Below are 18,243 nucleotides of genomic sequence, written 5' to 3' on the forward strand. Positions count from 1 at the left end.
CATTTATGCATTTGTACACACAAAAGTATATGTAAACGTCAAGCACCGTTTACACAACTATAGTTAACTTATTAATAATCTTATAAATAAAAATATATTCATATTAGCACATTTATTGATTAAGAACTTAATTGATTAATAAGAACGGGAGGGTATCTGAACAAGTTTTACTTCTCATAAACATTACTATACCTTAATGAGAATCGTTAACTCATATGATCATTTTAGCATAGATTATGTATAGAAGTGAAATATGGGTTTAAACGTAGTAGTGCCAATTTGAAAGATTAGTTAAGCAACATATTAAACGTAGACACTTCCTGGCAACCACTTTGTGTAAATATTGCCCGAACTTTACTGTCCATTAATTCCTTCTTCCAATCATTTTCTTTTGTCTTTTTCATCGTATCTTCAATTAAAGACATAAGTATGGAGCGCAGTTCTTTAAAATTGTGACACCTAGCCTTGAGTAGCGTTTGAAACGTAGATTTTAAGTTTTTGAAATGCGATTGTGGCCGAGCTTTAAGAAAATAAGTTTACCAGAAATAATTACGTACGCAGAGGTTTAAAATATGGTGGGAAATGAGAGGAAGTTACTGTGTGATATCCAAATTAGTCAGAGGTCATAAATGCAGGATATATTTAAAGGTAGTGTGTGATGAAGGCATTGGTTGAAGACGAACTCTGCATAAGCCGGATAGAAGCGAGTAGGATTTTTAGACAGTGTGAAGGTAGGCGTAAGGCACAAAGACATGTAGGAAGGTAATGGAAAGTTCCGCGATACTTAGAAATAAATAGTACCCACAGATTGTCCATAATGTGCTTTATAAAATGAGTTGAATGACCATGATTGATTCCGGGGAAGACGTGAAAACTAAGGGAATATATTTTAAGTTGAATGGTAGAAACCAATCAATCTTCATTTCTCTCTGCAACACTTCTGATATTCTTTCTAATTATGTTCCATCTTGTGAGTACACTTCTTTGCGCATTCTTACCCTCTTCTTTGACTTTTCCTTCTCCTAATACTGTACGTTCTTAGCATTTAATACGGCCTTCAAGATTCAATTAGTTCTCAACACTTCTTCTAATCATTTCTTCCTCCTTCAGGTTTCATATGTCAAGCTCCACTCATCTCCAACCATTCGTAAACCTCCACCATTAGTCTTCCTCACTGTCGAAAATGTTTTCTCATTTCTTCTCCATTCTCACATCTCAAAATCCTCCGATCCACGCTCATCGTCTTTCCTCAATGGTTGAGTTAATACAATGAAAAATATTAGCTCTACAAATATACTTTCTGAAGATTTTTGGACCATCGTTCACTCTCTGAAGTTGCAAAATTTTGCGAAAAGCTTCCACCAAATTTATTAGATTATGTGCCGACAATGGTTCACGGGATAGAACACTTTTTCTCGCGCTTCTTTCTACATTTAAAAAAGTATCGTACGTATATCCATGTGGATTATTCCCGCCCCTCCCCACCAAAGTGCCCATGAATTATGCCGCGTGACCCTGCTTTCGGGATTTCAAAAGACTGCCGTAGCCACACGGAGCCGCTTCCCCAGACCCCAACTCCCTGGATCTAACCCTGTTTCAACCTTTTCCACGAACCTCTCCCTTTCCTCAACTACCCTCTCCTCCCATTTGCCCCCCGTCTCTTTTCCCTGGCTAATTCTTTCCTCGTCCCTATCCCAAAGCGCGAGGAACCCACGGGCTAATTCCACACAAATACATACACCCACACACATACGCACGTGCTGCCCAAATCCTCTCTCCATCCCCTCTCTCACAATCTTACTCACTAATCCTTTCCTCTCGTCTTAAAACGTCTCCATCCCTTTTCCACTCCGACCTTCCTGGACCAGCGTACTCGCACTCAATAACTCCCTTGCCCGCTAATTACCCTTCCTAACTTCTTAACTTAGGACCCCATCCTCGTTCCCCCACACAACAGTTCTCCGATGTCTCTCCCCACGCTCGAAAACCATCCCTCCGCTTCCCACTCCGCTTTTCCTTGTATTACCGGCTATCTCCCCGCTTGTAAAACTCTTCCTCGTATCTCCACGGTGTTAGCCGTGGCTAAAGGTCCGTGGTGAGCGACCGGGTTTAACTGGGGATGGGGGTATGGGGAAAGGTGAGGTATTTTTTTCAACAGACTTGGTGCCATTGCTGGTGAGAACTCGTACCCTTTTGTTACCTTTCAGGGATTACTTGGGGTTGGTCGGTACCCGGAGGAGTAATACAGGGAGAGACTTTAAAGGGTCGATCACAAAGGTTTTGGTGAATCAAATGCAGATGTTGAATTTCGAATTGCGTGCTTCATTAATTCAGCCGAAGACCACCATGCACCGTTTCTCATTTTCGGGTCACCGGAAACGAAAATATGTAGGTTACCTTGAAATTTTAAGAAAGATTCTAAACGGTAATTCAACGGTTAACATTATAATTAAAGGATAATTGAAAGGATATTTCGACCATAATTATATATTAATCAAATTTATTCACAAAATGACACCCAAGAAACCGTCCTCTCGTATTTATTTTGCATAAGTTTGGAATTTATGCTCATATATTTTTTAAGGCTAATCAGAAAAATGATGCAAGAAAAATTAACTCATTCATTTTAATGACAATGTATTTCTCAGAAGAAATATTTTTTTAAACGTTTTCCAAAGAAACAGGAATTGATTCCGGTAGATTTTATTCTGAACTGCGAGTGAAAGAAATTTTAGGACGAAATGAGTTCAAAATGGCTGAAAAGTTCATTTCTCGAAATCGAATAACTTTTTTTATATGAAATTACGGATAATAAACACTACCCATTAATACTCAATTTTACAAATTTCCTCATCCTTATTTCATGTAGGGCCTTAACTTCGCGATTTACTTTATTTCACCCAATTTTATTGAAAATATTTTTCTTTAGATAAAAATTTATTGATATAAATATTTTACATGTATTTCTAAACAGTCTAGAAATGACTTGCGTAAACCTCAAACCATTTTAGGGAGTTTTCCTTCAGGGCTAAGACCTTGTTTAATTGATAAACAACACACCAAATCAAAATCAAACAATACATAACAAATACATTGGTCACTTCTTAAAATTTTTTTGTGAACGAAGTGTATTTTATATTCAAAATACGCTCAGTGCCTACTTAAGTAATTAATAACAAGCCTAATAAATATGAGAGATATATGCGAAAAACCTTTTTTAATTCAATTTTATGGGAATCGGGTGGCATGATAGCTAGCGTACTAGCTTCCCACTCAAAGGACCCGGGTTCAAATACTGGATATTTTTCATTAGCATGCCGATCCCTACTTGAGGTTCTTTGTGGAGAGCACCTTGAGTGAGTGGGCCGTCCGTTGGATGGGACGTTAAACTACGGACCCCTTGGTGGCATTTGACAGTAATCTAATGCCAACGCAGGGTTTTTATCTACCCTTCCCCTTTCTCATACATCACCAGTGGCGCAAAGGGTCTCAGCTGTCGGTCGCTTCCGCTAAATCTACCTCAACTGATTCACTTTTAACTTAATTGTTTATATCAAACCCAGATAAACATTCTTCTCCCCATGAATCTATTTTCTATAGGGGGGATATACATTTACTATGCCGTAGTTATTATAGAAGCAAACATTTATGTATATATATATATATATATATATATATATATATATATATATATATAATGAATACATTTATGTATTATATATATATATATATTATGAATACATTTATGTATAATATATATATATATAAATTTTTAAATTTGTCCATTTATTGCACTCAGGTTACCAATGTTTGAAATATGTAATTGACTCGACACCTGTCATAGCCATTATATTATAAAAAGAAATATGGAAAATATAATTATTAAGAATTGTATTAGCCAAAGACTATATATTTTATTTGGCGAAATTCTATTCCATCATTTTCTTGGCAGTTTATCTTTATGGTTGGTTTTAAATGAGCGCAGAATGAGCACGCCTACATTGTTTAGCCATGTTTAAGAAGACGCAACCCGACATTCATAACTCCGATAAACCCTTCAATTCCGTACACTTTTTGCATAATTTAAATCAATTCAACATGCATATATTCGATCTTCCTTCCCTAACTTGCTCGCCTAACGTTCTCTCCTCGATCAAAGTCTTGAGGATTCCATCGCCAATTATAAAGATTTACTCCCGCCTGCGTCTTTTTGATTTCTCCTGACTGTCTGTTGATTCTTCGCTTATTATCCTATTTTTCTGTTCTGTTTTTCTTTTTCTGTCCATCTACACCACCAAACCTTAAATGTCTCCAATCTACGCCATCATTTTGGTTCAAGGGCCATTTTTCAGTGTCATACAAAACCACGCACCGCATCTAGCTTATCACTAAATGTGTCTTAGCATCCTTATTCAACGTCCCTGTCATCAGCTCCCTCCTTTTGAAAGTTTCTCTACCTAAAGCAATTCTTTTTTAGTCTTCCCACTACTTTAATCATCTTGGTCCAAAGCATTTAAGTGAATGTAAAGAGTTTTTCTATTCCATGATATTAATATTTTGTCTTTATTCGTCGCAAAATGTGACTTATTTTGAATTTTTTTTCTGTTGAAGTATTTATCTTATCTCATGAATACTAAGCAGCAGAGATAATCATTAAGTAAAAATACTATATCTTGAAGTTAAAATAATACTTTTCTTCCCACAGTTAGAGACAAAATAAATTGATATTTTTTTTAACTTGAAATAATTTTACTAAGATCATTTTTTGGTAGTTTCATTATCTCTTCCGTGCATTATTTTTACTCACTTTGGCTCAGAAAACGTTTATTTTTTATTTCACTAACCAAACCGCATTCTTAACCGCATTATCCGTTCCAAAATTTTTAGCAATTGCTTGAATTATTATAGCAATGTTACCCATGAATTTTAGCATCGTCATCACTTCGGTGGTAGTGACCCAACCAATGCGGTATCCATAATCCTCTTGGGCTTAGGCGGGGAAAACCTATTGAGAGCGTTTAGACGCCCCGAAAGGTAGGGGAAGGGATGATAAAGATAGATGGGAAAACAACGTTGGGGTAATTTAAACGAGCGAATGTGTTGAGGTTTGGTGGTTTGAGTTTGGGGAATACGAGGAAGCACGAGAGGAATGGCTCAGTTGGTGGATTGGAAGGCGCTTAGCGGTGGTGAAGACCAATTGATTCGTATGTATAACATCCAACCCCTTACCCAACCAAAGGTGCTTCGGTCGGGGGTTGGAGGCGTCGTGTATGGGTGGGAGAAATGGGAAATGTAGGTGGCGGAGGGGGAAGGAGATGTGATGGGAGGGGTAGCAAATTGGACCTCCATGTGGTAATTCTCACCACTCTCCTCCGCTTCACCTTAAAGTTGGCAACACGGCTAATTGAATTTTTAATCTAATTATCTCCGCCGGAGAGTGTGTCAGCAACTCGTAGACTCCTACTACCCTCCTGTCCCGTGCTTCCCAAACACCCCTCCTTACTTTCGTCTCGCCCCACTGTCCATGATCCTTTGCTTCTCCCTCCTCTTCCTATCTCTCTCTTCCGCTAACCAACTCTCTCGCTTCCTTCCCCGCACTCTTGTTCCCTCTCCACTTCCTACCTCTCTCTGCCTCCCTCTTCTTCCTTCTCTCGTTTCTCTTCTATCTCCCTCTATCTTACTCCTTCTCGTTTCCCTCCGCATTCTCTCGCTCCCTTCATCTTTCTCCCTTCTTTTTCTTTTCACTCCCACTCACTTTTTCTTCTTTTCTTCCCTTAATTCCTCATATCCCCTTTTCCTCCATCCCTCCCTCCTCTCTCCCTCCATCCACCTCTCCTTCCATCTCTTCATCCACCTTTCCCTCCTCCTCTCCCTCCACCTCTCCCTCTCTCTCTCCCTCCACCTCGCCCTCCCCCTCAACCTCTCTCTTCCTCCTTCCCACTGCCCTTCCCCCTCCGACTCCTCTCTTTCCCTCTCCATCTTTCGCTTGTCACCACGACGACTTTTCCGGGAGAGGAGTAGGGAGAATGGATAGAGTAGTCAGTCCTCGGGCAGAAAATCACAAAGTGACTGGAGGAGAGAGGCGATAGTGCCCCAAAGGGCCAGCCGTTATAGCTCCAAGGACTCCGTATCCTCCGTGGGAAGGGAAGTGAGGCCTCGAGGGTATGATTTCCAACTCCCCGAAGTCACCGGAGACTTTGAAGGGAGAAGATGAAAGGAGAAGATGAAGGGAGAAAAGAAATAGTCCCTTACCCAGTGACTTTGTAATAGACTAGAGCGTCAATTACTCGTCTTAATTTATGGTGGGAGCGTGGCGCGAGGGAGGATTTTAGGGCGGCAGGTAAGGGATTTTGCAAGGAGGAGGGAACTTGGACGGTCTTAGGAGATGCATGAGTGGATTGCGTGCCCTGGGAATTGAATCCTATCTCCACTTTAGCACTTCTGAGCCCCGCATTTATTACCGAGCCCAGATTAAAGTCAACGGTCATGATCGCGGATATTAAAATAGAAAAAATGTTATTAAAATAAAATGAAGCCGTTAGTTCAGTCCCACTTGCAATTTTGTTGAACGCACTTCTATTATAAATTTCCCCGTAGTTTCTTGAAGTACTATTCCTCTACATATTGATATTATTCTTTAAAATCTGATGCATAAAAATGAGAATATAAATTTTACTATAAATCCGTGAAGTACTATATCTGCTAGCATTAGAACAGAAACCAAATTATCACAAGGTGAAAGCTATTTTGAATCAATGAAACTGTCAGATATGATGAATTATCGGGGCATTAATATTCATCCAGCTTAAACACAAAGCAAACAAACCAGCAAGATAAACTTCTGCTCGTGGTGAACTAAACTAACTTCTCCAGAAGTCATACTAAACAAACTTGCCGTGTACGAGGTTCCCTTCTGAGAAAATATATACATACATTAAGCATACCCTTGCAGGAAAATAATACAATATTTTTAAGCGAAAGGCTTAAACATTTTTAGGTAACCAGTAAGTATCCATCATAATTATTTCATTTACATATTCTAATTTCTCCTCTCCTTGGACTACAATCTTGACATCGTGGCACGGTTTCTGCGTTCCAATGACTCTTAAAGGTGAGCTTAGTGAGAGCAATGACAATTACTCATGATAGAGTCGTCCATTCGAGTCTGGTTATGTTGATCGAGTAGCAGTAGATTGAGTAGTTGGGGAGGTGGCCGACAGATAGGATTACTCACGCCATTAGTAATGGATGGAAGTGGAAAAAGAGCGCAGAGAAACCCGGCGTCGGCCTATTAGCCTACTTTTAAGGAAAATCACCAAGAGGTCCGCAGCCTAGCGTCCAATCCGACGGATCAAGTGCTCTCCACAATGCACCTCAAGTAGGGATCGGGGCATCACTGAAAAAGATCTGTCGTCGTCAGGCTACGAATCCGGGCCCTCTGGGTGCGAAGCTGGGGCTGGGAAGTACGTTAGTCACAACACCATCGCGATTTTCTTTGTTGGTCGATCACGGTAAAATGTTGGCTACCCTCTCTCGATGTATTAAACCCCTTCTGAATTGTTCAGAGAACGCTGTCGCGTTTTTGCTTCTTAATTGGATGTTCATTGTTTCTCTCATCTCGTATATATTTTAGCACAGGTTTGTACATGAGCAGGAAGAAAGAGGTTATAAATAGCCGAAATGTTTTGGCGATCGACCATTAAAACTGGATTTGAGGGTTTTCTTTGGAAACATCTTCTTTATTCTCAAATTGAGAAGTTAATTGAACACGCTACAAGGATTAGCGAAGAAGTAAAAATTATACATTTACTTGTATGGGAGGAGGGATAGAGTTGACATGGGGAAGCGACATTTCTCTCAATAGCCTAAATTAAATTAATTTAATCTCATTTTTATAATTTTATTATTTCATCGTTTAATTTTGATGCTCTTTTTATTCTGTTAGTTGGTGTAGTTAGAATGAATATATCTTGAAATCAATTTATCCAAATAAGTTTCGAATCCATGGCGATTATTTAAATACTCTTTCGTAATATCATTCACGAATTATTGGATTTAACTACTCATTACAAGTAGCATGAATGTATCAAGGTGCTTTTTCCTTAAAAAAAGCATACTTATTCTGAAATAAAAATAATTTTTTCATTTAGTATTTTCTTCATATTCAACCTATCGGAGTTTATTAGCACAATTCTTATTTATTCTTATTCACAATTCTTAGCGCTGGGAAAAAATATCTAATTGATATCATATTTAATTTAAGCTTAGTGTGGCGTAGTGGTTCTTGCCTGTTGTCTCGTCCATCCTGAAGAAGGGTGTGAAAGGATTTCCGCTTGAGAGAAGGCCGTACCGCACACTACGAGGGGCTCCCCTGTCACCATCTTCCGCGCTGACCCTTAAAATGACGTTCCCCTGTCACGTGAGACACAAAACAAAACACAGTTTAACAAAAATGAATTGATTACAAATTTTTGCGAATAATAAGCCAAAGGGATTAACTTACGCCTGTAAAGGAGGCTCACGCTTGAACTCAGACTCAAAATGAGTAATGATAAGTCCTCTTTGTAACCTTAGAACGCGTTAATTTACCATTTGTCACATTCCCTCTGATGTTTCTTTCCTTGAGGAGGTCGTTTGCATGTTTTTTTCCAAGGGAAAATTTAATGTTCATGCGTTAAAATGCATTTTCATTTGAATATCCTGAGGGTCAGAGACTTTCATTTTTTCTCATTATAATTTAACGCTACCAAAGACGGGCAAAATTCCAAGGTCTATGTAAGTGTAGTAAAACACCAGTGAAATAAACGTCCGCCAGCCGCTTCCGGTCATTTGGCAATCCCTTCTAGTAGCATTTAAAATTTACTTTTCTCTGGTAGACCACTAAAGATGCAATAGTGGGTTAGAAGGAAAATTTACCTCAGGCTTAATATTATGGTCTTCTTGACTAAAAACTGGGTAAAACATTTAATATTATGTCAAAATAATTTATTTGATAAAACTCAGTCATTTTTTCACGAAATGAATAGAACTTATATCATTCGCTATTAATATATATATATATATATATATATATATATATATATATATATATATATATATATAAAGATTTATAAATTTAGGGCCTGGTACAGATTATGGAGTAATGATTTGAAATTTAAGTTATGTGACCGATTTTTTGTGTCTGATTCTTCAGTGATGTGCAAAAAATCTTGTGGGGCATAAATATTTCCGTCTTGAACGAATCATGCGCTAGCTTTGTTAATTCATTTACTAATACATATTTTACGACGAAAATTGAAAGATTTTCGTTTTACTTTTCCCCGGGATTCTTTCAAAAGAAATCCCATTCAAGTCGTAAAATCTTCGCAAAGCAAACTTTAACGTAACATAGCATTTGTGAGTGTTATGAATGTTCGTGTTGAATCACTTTGAGCTTCACTTACCGGCACTAGTGATGCATTTAACCTCGTGGCCGGAGGAGCAATAAGAAATCGCGGTGGAGTGTCTTGTACATCCACCACGGCTACCTCGAGGCGAAGACCGGCCACGTTCCGCGTGTCCATTTCAGGGTCCACGTATGGATCCTGCAAGTATATTAATAACCATTATAGAAGGTCAAGCTGGCAAATATCCTTTTGAATATAAAGTATACATAAAACGAACAACCATCTCTCCAGTGAAGTTGATCTGAAGTCGTCTCTATCTTCTTTTTTCTCAATGAAATATATACGCCGTAATTCTACATGTCGGTGACTTGAATAGTGATCGCATAACGATGGATCTAGCGTTACATGTACTAAAAATAACATAACATGGAATCATACTGACTTTGGAGTAAGTTGTGTGTAACTTTATGTAAAATGTAAGCGGTTCTAAAAGTTAATATTTCTTTCTACGCAACAAAAGTAGAGCACAGTAATGAAATTGGATGTTATTAAAAAAAATTAAATATATTGGTACAGTTGCTAAACACTCTGGCATAGATGATCCGTCGATTCCCTCAATTCAAAAAACAGATACTCTTGATTAACTAAAAGAGAAAGTAAAAAATATTTTAAACTTATATGTATCTTCGATAAAAATTGATCGACATTTATTTTCAAATTTCATATAGTTAGTCTTTATTTGTTTGTACTCTGTTACTGGAACTTAGTGAAAATCCGATAATACATATTTTAATAAAATACAGGTCAGTGGTTTAAAGGGGAGTTTTGAGTGCGATTGATGTCGCGAGGCTTACTTGTCGAAAATATACACTAGTTGATCAGTGGCGGAAAATTACTCTTCGAAATAATTCTTCAAGTCTGACAAATTTGTACTTTGTTGGGAATGATATTAATTAGGTTGTCCACTGCCGAAGGTAGCCTCATACATTAAAAAGGATATCATTTCTAATAAATATTTTCATTATTTTTCTTCCAATTATTATTGTATTGGAGTAAAAATTGGGTACGTCTAAGTATCGACTTAATTTAGTGCTTGTTTGGGTTGCTGGAGTCGTGTTTCTGAGGAATAATATTGAGTACAGGGTGAGGAATGTGTGGGCCATGAATGAATTGGATTTACCTTTAGAACTTAAAACAAGGCTAAGGATTGTCTCCACTAGTCCTTGCGGAATACCTTTGGCTTAAAAAATATCAAACTTAATATTACTCATACGTTCAAAAATATTTGTAACACCCCTTGTCCCCCGGTAGTAAAATTATCAAGCACAGCGCTTATTTTGGTCTCTGAAATAGTACGATCATTTTAAAGGTGCACACGATATTCAATTTTTTTACAGAAGAAATTATTTTATACTTATTTTGGTAATGCATGAACATGGGGACATCTTTTGGGAATTGGAAACATTAATCTGGCAATGATGTAGGACTTGGAATTTTCCTTCATTCACGTGGCCACGAATTCAAAATTACATATTATATCCCACGAGTGATCAATAATACGGATTTAAAAATTGATTTTAGCACGACTACGTTCTATTCCAAAGTACATACCGTCGCCAGGATTTGTATCCGGTGAACCGCTTGATTTTCGAAGTCCAGTGGTTTTACCAGCACAATAGTTGCATTAACTGTTTCAGGGGATGCTAACGAGTGCTTAACGTCGAAGTGATCGGATCCCTGAAAAAAAAACCAGTTTCATTACACAATTCAATTTTTTTTAAATACCTCTGCAATTCAATTCAGTGCAGTGAAAGATGACTAATTAATTCTAGTGATACTGAATTAATTTCAAATTGCAAACTCCATATCACCATCGCCAATTGTGAACATTATGTAAAATATCTTCTATTTGAAAAATTTATGCTGATTAATAGGTAATTTTTTTCTAAACTTTCATCGTATCCATTTCCTAAGATATTCATAATAGATAAATAAATTATTACTGACCCAAATTTCGAGATGAACGTGCCTGGCATTCTTGGAGTTCTTCCGCGCAATAATATAGTCCAAAACTGACCCAATTTCCGCATCCTATAAAAGATTTAAAAAGAGAATTCACAATATTAACATTTTGGAGCTAGCTTATAGTAGGTACTTATAACCCAGAGCAATATTTTTCAAATCAACTAAATTAACTCTTATCGGGTTTCTAGGAATATTTTGTGAAATAAATTGAAAATATAGTTTTTTACTGACTTCCTTGATGTTATATATCAATTAATTAAAATAATTTATTGAAAATAAGAGTTTTTGTGGAAAAATATATTTTATCTGACGAATTTACCCTAATTGAAGGGGCTTAATAAATTTGGTTTTCACTCCTAGCATATTTTTTCCTTACAAAATAATTGTTACATGAAGGTGACTGTGCCTTCCGAAAATATTATTGAGTAATAAACCTGACATTTAAAAAAACGAACTAAAATTAGAAATATACCATGTAGAGAGCAATATAATTTTTTTTACATATATTATCCTAATTTGAGAGTTGAGCCAATTGATCGAACACGTTAAGCGCCAAGAAGTAAGGGCCTAATTTAGGGAAAAAGATTACTTTTAGTTTAAATTTTAAGTCTGGAGCGGCAGGAAAAATTTTGAATTGAATATTTTACGAGCAAAAGAGTACTTGTAAAAGGAATACCGAAATATGTTAGAAGACTGCTTCGAAAAACTTGAGAAGAAGCAGTAGGGTTTTCTTTTGTGTTCCACCATGAGCATGTATACAGTATAGTATGGATGTCCTCTAGGAGGTCTAATAACAAGTCAAGAATGGCTAAGCGGAATTTCAAGGAGTCACAAAGGCCTTGTCGTGGAAAGCAATTTTTATTTTTTTTCTAAAAAATGTTTGACCAAAATATGCGTCCTTTCCATCCTTAAGGTAAGCGTTCGAACGGCTATATGAATATTATGATTGAGGTATTTTTATGAAAGAAAAAGGTTATTTTCTAATCTTTTCAGGCATTAATAATAAAACGAGTTCCATTAGTCATAGGAGGTAACAAAGTTCTCGATGCTTAAAGGGAAATTCGAAAGACGATTTCATAAGGTCACTAAAAGTAAAATACACTGCCATAAAAACGAGTACGATTTTATCATCTGGTAGTTAGATTTTTTATTCTCATTTCTGCTTTTATAGGATTTACATTTTCTTATCAGTTTTTCTCCCTGGACACTTTTCCCAGCGCAATAATGACGTCAGTTTATGTAGCCATTGAGCGTAACAATAATTATAGAATGTTGTTACTAGAGAAACAATCGTTGATTGAATTTTCTTTATGGCAATATAAGGCACCTAATTTTGATGGAATTGACTCGTTCGATATTTGCAAACCCTTCGTGAAACTCTTTGTACACCCAATCCATGTTTGAGACTGGTAGTTGGGCTATTATTTGTTTATTAAAACTTCTATGGAAATAAATAGTAAAGAAAGAACAGTATAATCTTCTCTGAGTTTGTAGATTTCTTTGGCTTAGGTTTTTAACTAATTTCCGTACATACCTATCACAGCCAAAATTTGAGGTGATTAAATTGGTAAATCTTTAGGTAAATTTAAAATCCAACTAATATGAATATATAGTTACATGATTTACAATTTTGGCCTCAAAAATGACATCACCATCCAAACGCGCGTGGACAATATATTTCTTTTTCTGAATTCACTGGATTTCCATTAATTGGCAACTTCAAATATCAACTCATTAATTGGAAGCATTTCAGCATTCAATGTTTACTTTATTGGTATACATATCTATCTTTCTAATAACAACAAGACGCCACATTCACTCAATTCTATGGGTTTAGTGAACAATAAGTATGAATAGATAAAGAAATATGTAATTTGTTTGGCGTGGATGCATAACTTTTAAGTGAGCAAGCCCATGATTTTAGAAGCTGGAAATTTCCTTGAGGCATGAATTATTTGTTTATTAAATGCCATTTATGAAACATGCCATATTTTTCATATGAAATGCTTTTTAAAAGATTTGTTTCCATAGATACAGCCGCGAGAAGCTGTGCATAAATGAAGATTTAAATTAGAATAAACGGCTCTAAAAACTTTGCAAAACCTAATTAAATGAATCGTATGATATAAGATATTTTGGAATTTGGGGCTCATAAGTTTCTTTTTTTTTCTTTTGGTAGCAGAATATCCTAACAATCCTTTAAATTCAAATAACTTGAGTATGCATACTCAATTAGAAAAAATAAATAAATCACTGAACGATTAAATAAATGGTTACTCTATCGCATAGCCATGCTAACCATGCCGTACATATAAACTTATATATAAGGTCTCCAATCACTTGAAAGAATCCAAATGATTGGAGCCCTTTTGTGCATCGAGTTTCCAACCAGTCGTTGACTAATATAATTTACGACGAAAGGTAGTTTCGAAAAGGCGTCGTTTTATCTCTGTAATCTTCATTCCATCCTAAAATGTTCCCGAAGCTAATGCGCTCCAAACGTTCAAGTGAATCAACTTTTTCGGTTAATTTCTCGTGGGGATGGTATGGGGCTCTGAGGAAAACTGCTTTAAATAAACCGGAAAGAGTCGACACGAACCTCGGGTGCGAAGATGACCCCCGGAAATCGAGGAAAAGCGGCAGTCCGCGCCGCTGTCGCCGAGGGCGAGGTCCCCTTGATGGTGCAATCCACTACGGTGGAGTCGCCGCTCGAATCCGTCACGCTTATCCGGAAGTTGAGTTTCATCCCGTCCCTCAGCTGCCGCTTGAGGTGGACGTTGGCCGAGCAGTGGGTCTTGTTGCGGGAGCATGGCAGGTCTCGTATGATCACTATGGCACGACCCGTCGCGTCTGAAAATCAATACGGGTGAGGGAAAGAAAATAAAAGATATCTAAGTAGTTAAATATGATAAGTATACATAGTTTCTACGTGTTATCTCAATGGAAGTTGGGGTGAATAATTCTATAAAAGTCGCAAATTCGAACATATTTAAATAATAAAATAACGTAGCTTTAAGTCTAGGCCTAGTGCATCGGAACAGCAAATCAGAATATCCGGTGTTCAAGCCCCTGTCAAGGAAATATTTTTGCCCTTGTGATCTCTTCGATTCTCCCTTCCCCACCTCTCCTGTGTACGTCTTTTACATGTGGTCCTATTCCTTTTCCTTGTATCAATTTCCATGTGAATGATTTTATATATATATATATATAAAGAATATATATATATATATATATATATATTTATATGTATATATGTATATGTATGTATGTATATATATATATATATATATATATATATATATATATATATATATATATATATATATATATAAAATATCTTCGAAATGGAACGCTCTTCGGCGACACACAAATATATAAAAAACACAGATGTAGATTTTTAGAATATAGAGACACAAAGAAAGGACACTCACAATTTGTTATTTTACGTTTCGACAGCACGGCTGTCGTCTTCAGAATGGCGTTCTCGGGGAAGAGCGGAGAGGATGTGCGGGGGAGAGGTGGGGGAAGGAGAGGTAAAGGGACCAATAGGAAATGAACAAGGGGGTGGGGGGGATATGTAGGCAGCCAATTGATGCATTCAGTGGGCTTGGTTCAGCCCGGGCGGTTTGAATGATTGGGCCACCCAGATATGCGCCATCTCGCGGGTTCTCACTTCTATTATACTCGCAGATTTGGGAAGGATTTCAATAACCGAAACAGAGAAGCAGTCGTCAAAAGATTGGTTGTGGGAAGCGGTGTGAGTAGGGATGGGGTAATTAAGAAAGGTGGGAGATTTGGTGGAATATCGGTGGTTATTCATGCGGAGGGAAAGTGCGGTCGTGCATTCGCCCACGTAGAAGGCAGGGCAGAAGTTACAGGAGAGGCGATATATAATATTTTTTGAGGTACAGGTGGCGAGTGGTTGGGAATTGGTACTGAGTGAGGGGGAGGGTCTTAAAAGATGACAGCATTTGCAGCGTGGGCGGTTGCGTGGTGCGGATAGGGGCGGGGGAGAGACGGGGGTGCTTGAAGTTGGATTTGTGGACTTAAAGATGTCTCGCAGGTTCGACGGGCGTTTAAATGAAACAGAGGGACAGTGTGGGAACAAAAGTGATGTGGACTGAGTGTTATTGATAATTGGGAAGAGGTCACGGATTAGATGTTTAATTTTGTGTGTTCCGGGGAAGAAAGTGGTGATAAGATTAGGGCATTTTGGGCGGGTTGGTTTGGGGAGGGGAGTGTATTGTGTTGACGGTTTGAGGATTATACTGTACTGTGGACTATACAGCAACAAACAATATAAGAACACATAAAAAGGTCACTCACGTTATTTCTTGATCATTTCGACGGAATTCAGCTGCGTCTTCATCGGAAGAAATAGAAGTAATGACTGCTCAGCATTACTTACATATATTCCGATGAAGACGGAGCTGAATTCCGTCTAAATAATCAGGAAATAACGTGTGAGTCATCTTTTTATATGCATATATGTGTATGTGCTTCTATGTGTCTGTATGTGTGCCTGTGTGTGTGGCATAGCTCAATCGTGTAATAGGAAACCTACCTAGTTTTATTTTCCCGTTGTAGTCCAATTGTGACTACATGCGATTAGGAGTTTCGTATGTTAACGTCAGTAAATAATGCCATCAAGCGCATGATATTCTCAAGGCTTTTCATTAGCTATTCACCTTTCTTAAAACCGAAGGATCTGCTGAGTTTACTGCATTTGTGTTTACTAAAATACCACGGTATTGTAATGAAAGGGACAAGTACGACCGTACTGAGCCCATTCCTCGCTTAAACCGACATGCAAATGTATATCGACGGGAGCTGTTCCCTTCTAAGCTAGTTCTTCAAACCGCTTAAATATAACTCCACACGAAAACGGAAACGAACTACAGTGGGCTTCTCAAACTGATTTTGAGTAAAAAGCGGTATATTCATTACAAATGAGTAAAAATTAGATAATACGCAACGTATGAAAATATTGAAATCAGAATGCAATGCGGATCATACCAGAAAGAAACGTAAATGCCAAATTCTTGTGAATCCCAATTATTCATTCAAGTTTTTCTATCCATTAAATATATCTTTATATACATATACATGTCTCAGACTGCTCAAGTGCGATTGGGGAGCGGGGAGTCCGGATGGGAAGTGTTAGGAAGAGGTTTAAGGCAGGGTCATTGTCAGTCAGCCAAGGGGTTCCAAGCATTGCTGAGTGAATTGGAAATTCAGTGCGACAGGTATGGGATGAGAATCAATATTAATAAAACAAAGGTTACGCGACTGTCTAGAAAGAAAAAGGCTAAGCTAAACATTAAAATAGGAGGGCAAAAACTAGAGCAGGTAGAACAGTTTACGTATCTCGGAAGTGTTTTGGACCAGCACGGTCAAAGTAGCGGGGACGTAGGGAAAAGAATTGCGCTAGGCAAAGAGGCTTTCACAAGGAGGGGGGAGTTGATGACAGGGTTTTCCAATCTACGCTTGTCCTCTTGTCTCAAAATTCATTTTTCGTATCCATGTAACGCTACCCTCCATATTAAAATCTTAACATATCTTTACCCCTGATATTTTGCTTGTGCTTAACTCATTAATCTCATTTTTTTGTGAATGCTTCGTAAGCTCACATGTTTTTTCTCTGGATGCCACACTACCACGCCAATTTCCCTAATTAAAATATCCCCCCAAATACACGGACTGCTCAGCCTTTTGTGTAGCACGCATGAAATACTCGGGTTTATGTGACAAAAAAGCGTTCATCGTAACACAAAATGTGAACGTCCACAGCTCGGGAAACCCTGCTCAAAACCCATAAATTCAATCCCTGCCAGGCCTGAAAAGAACGGTCCGTCGTTCGATACAGATTCAATTGCCGGCTGCGAACGGAAGATCGGTTTTTCACCCGCCAATCTAATTCTTTTATCGCGGCGAGGCCCCATAGCCATTCCCCGCTTACCGTTGGTGTCGAAGTGAAGCGGGTAGTCGAAGTCGGAGTCGGTGGCCCTCAGGCGGTAGATGACGGTACCAACTGGGACGTCGCTGGGCACCAACAGGATCCTCATCTTGGCGGTGACGTCGAAGAGCGGGAGGTTGGCCGTGGAGAGGGGGATGGCTAGGAGGAGGAGGAGGAGATGGAAGGGTATGAAGAATGAGGCGGTGGGGAGGGGGAGGCCCCGCCCTCCGTCGCACCATCTCCACGCCACCCTCCGCCGCCACGCCTCCGATCGCATCCTCGCCACCTGTAAGCAACGGAAAAGGAGTTTATACAGCGCCGCTCCCAGGCGAAACGATGAGTTTTTGTCAGGTACTGGGAGGTGGGAAAGAAGTCCATATCGCCCCTCAAGAGTATTCAAACCGGCTGCGTTGTAGATAAACCTCTAACGCAGCGTTCCCCGAATTTCACGGGCCAACACATTTCCAATTGACTGATCACAAATGGGTTTTCTCAAGGCTGGTATACTTTTTTATTCGCGGACCAGAGCCTTCATTAAGGATTCCTCCGATCACGAAGTTTGTAGTGAATAAGCATCGCCTTATACAATACTGTCGTACTTCATTATTTTACTCTCCAAGAGTAAGTAGATCATTGTTTACAGAGGAATGCTTTGACTCTCGATACTACTTAACTCGATTCTACTCCTTGAAAAATATATGCAAAAAGTTGTGAAAATCATGACCACGAATCTCTGGCTATCACATAAAAATATGTGTATCAATGCCAGTTATCGCCTGCTGCTGGTCTGCAAGAAAGTGCTGTAGAATGGGGAGAAATTTCAAAACAGTATTAAAAATATAAAAAAAGTACATTTAATATATTTTGTAAGAGATT

General features: G+C 38.2%; 1 protein-coding gene across 1 annotated transcript in view; it reads right to left on the minus strand.

Annotated features, from left to right (window-relative positions):
- The window catches only part of Cad86C (Cadherin 86C), a 127,623-nt gene that overhangs the window by 99,045 nt on the left and 10,335 nt on the right, over positions 1 to 18,243 (minus strand). The window contains exons 2-7 of the mRNA XM_071599672.1: positions 17,371 to 17,526; positions 14,011 to 14,261; positions 11,394 to 11,477; positions 10,998 to 11,123; positions 9,444 to 9,584; positions 8,289 to 8,412 (exon numbers count right to left, since the gene is read on the minus strand). Coding sequence (XP_071455773.1) covers positions 8,289 to 8,412; positions 9,444 to 9,584; positions 10,998 to 11,123; positions 11,394 to 11,477; positions 14,011 to 14,261; positions 17,371 to 17,526 — 882 coding nt within the window. The remainder of the gene's footprint in view (positions 1 to 8,288; positions 8,413 to 9,443; positions 9,585 to 10,997; positions 11,124 to 11,393; positions 11,478 to 14,010; positions 14,262 to 17,370; positions 17,527 to 18,243) is intronic.

The sequence above is a fragment of the Hetaerina americana genome, unplaced genomic scaffold (genome assembly GCF_022747635.1).
Source record: "Hetaerina americana unplaced genomic scaffold, ioHetAmer1.1.p SCAF_11, whole genome shotgun sequence".
NCBI lineage: Eukaryota > Metazoa > Arthropoda > Insecta > Odonata > Calopterygidae > Hetaerina > Hetaerina americana.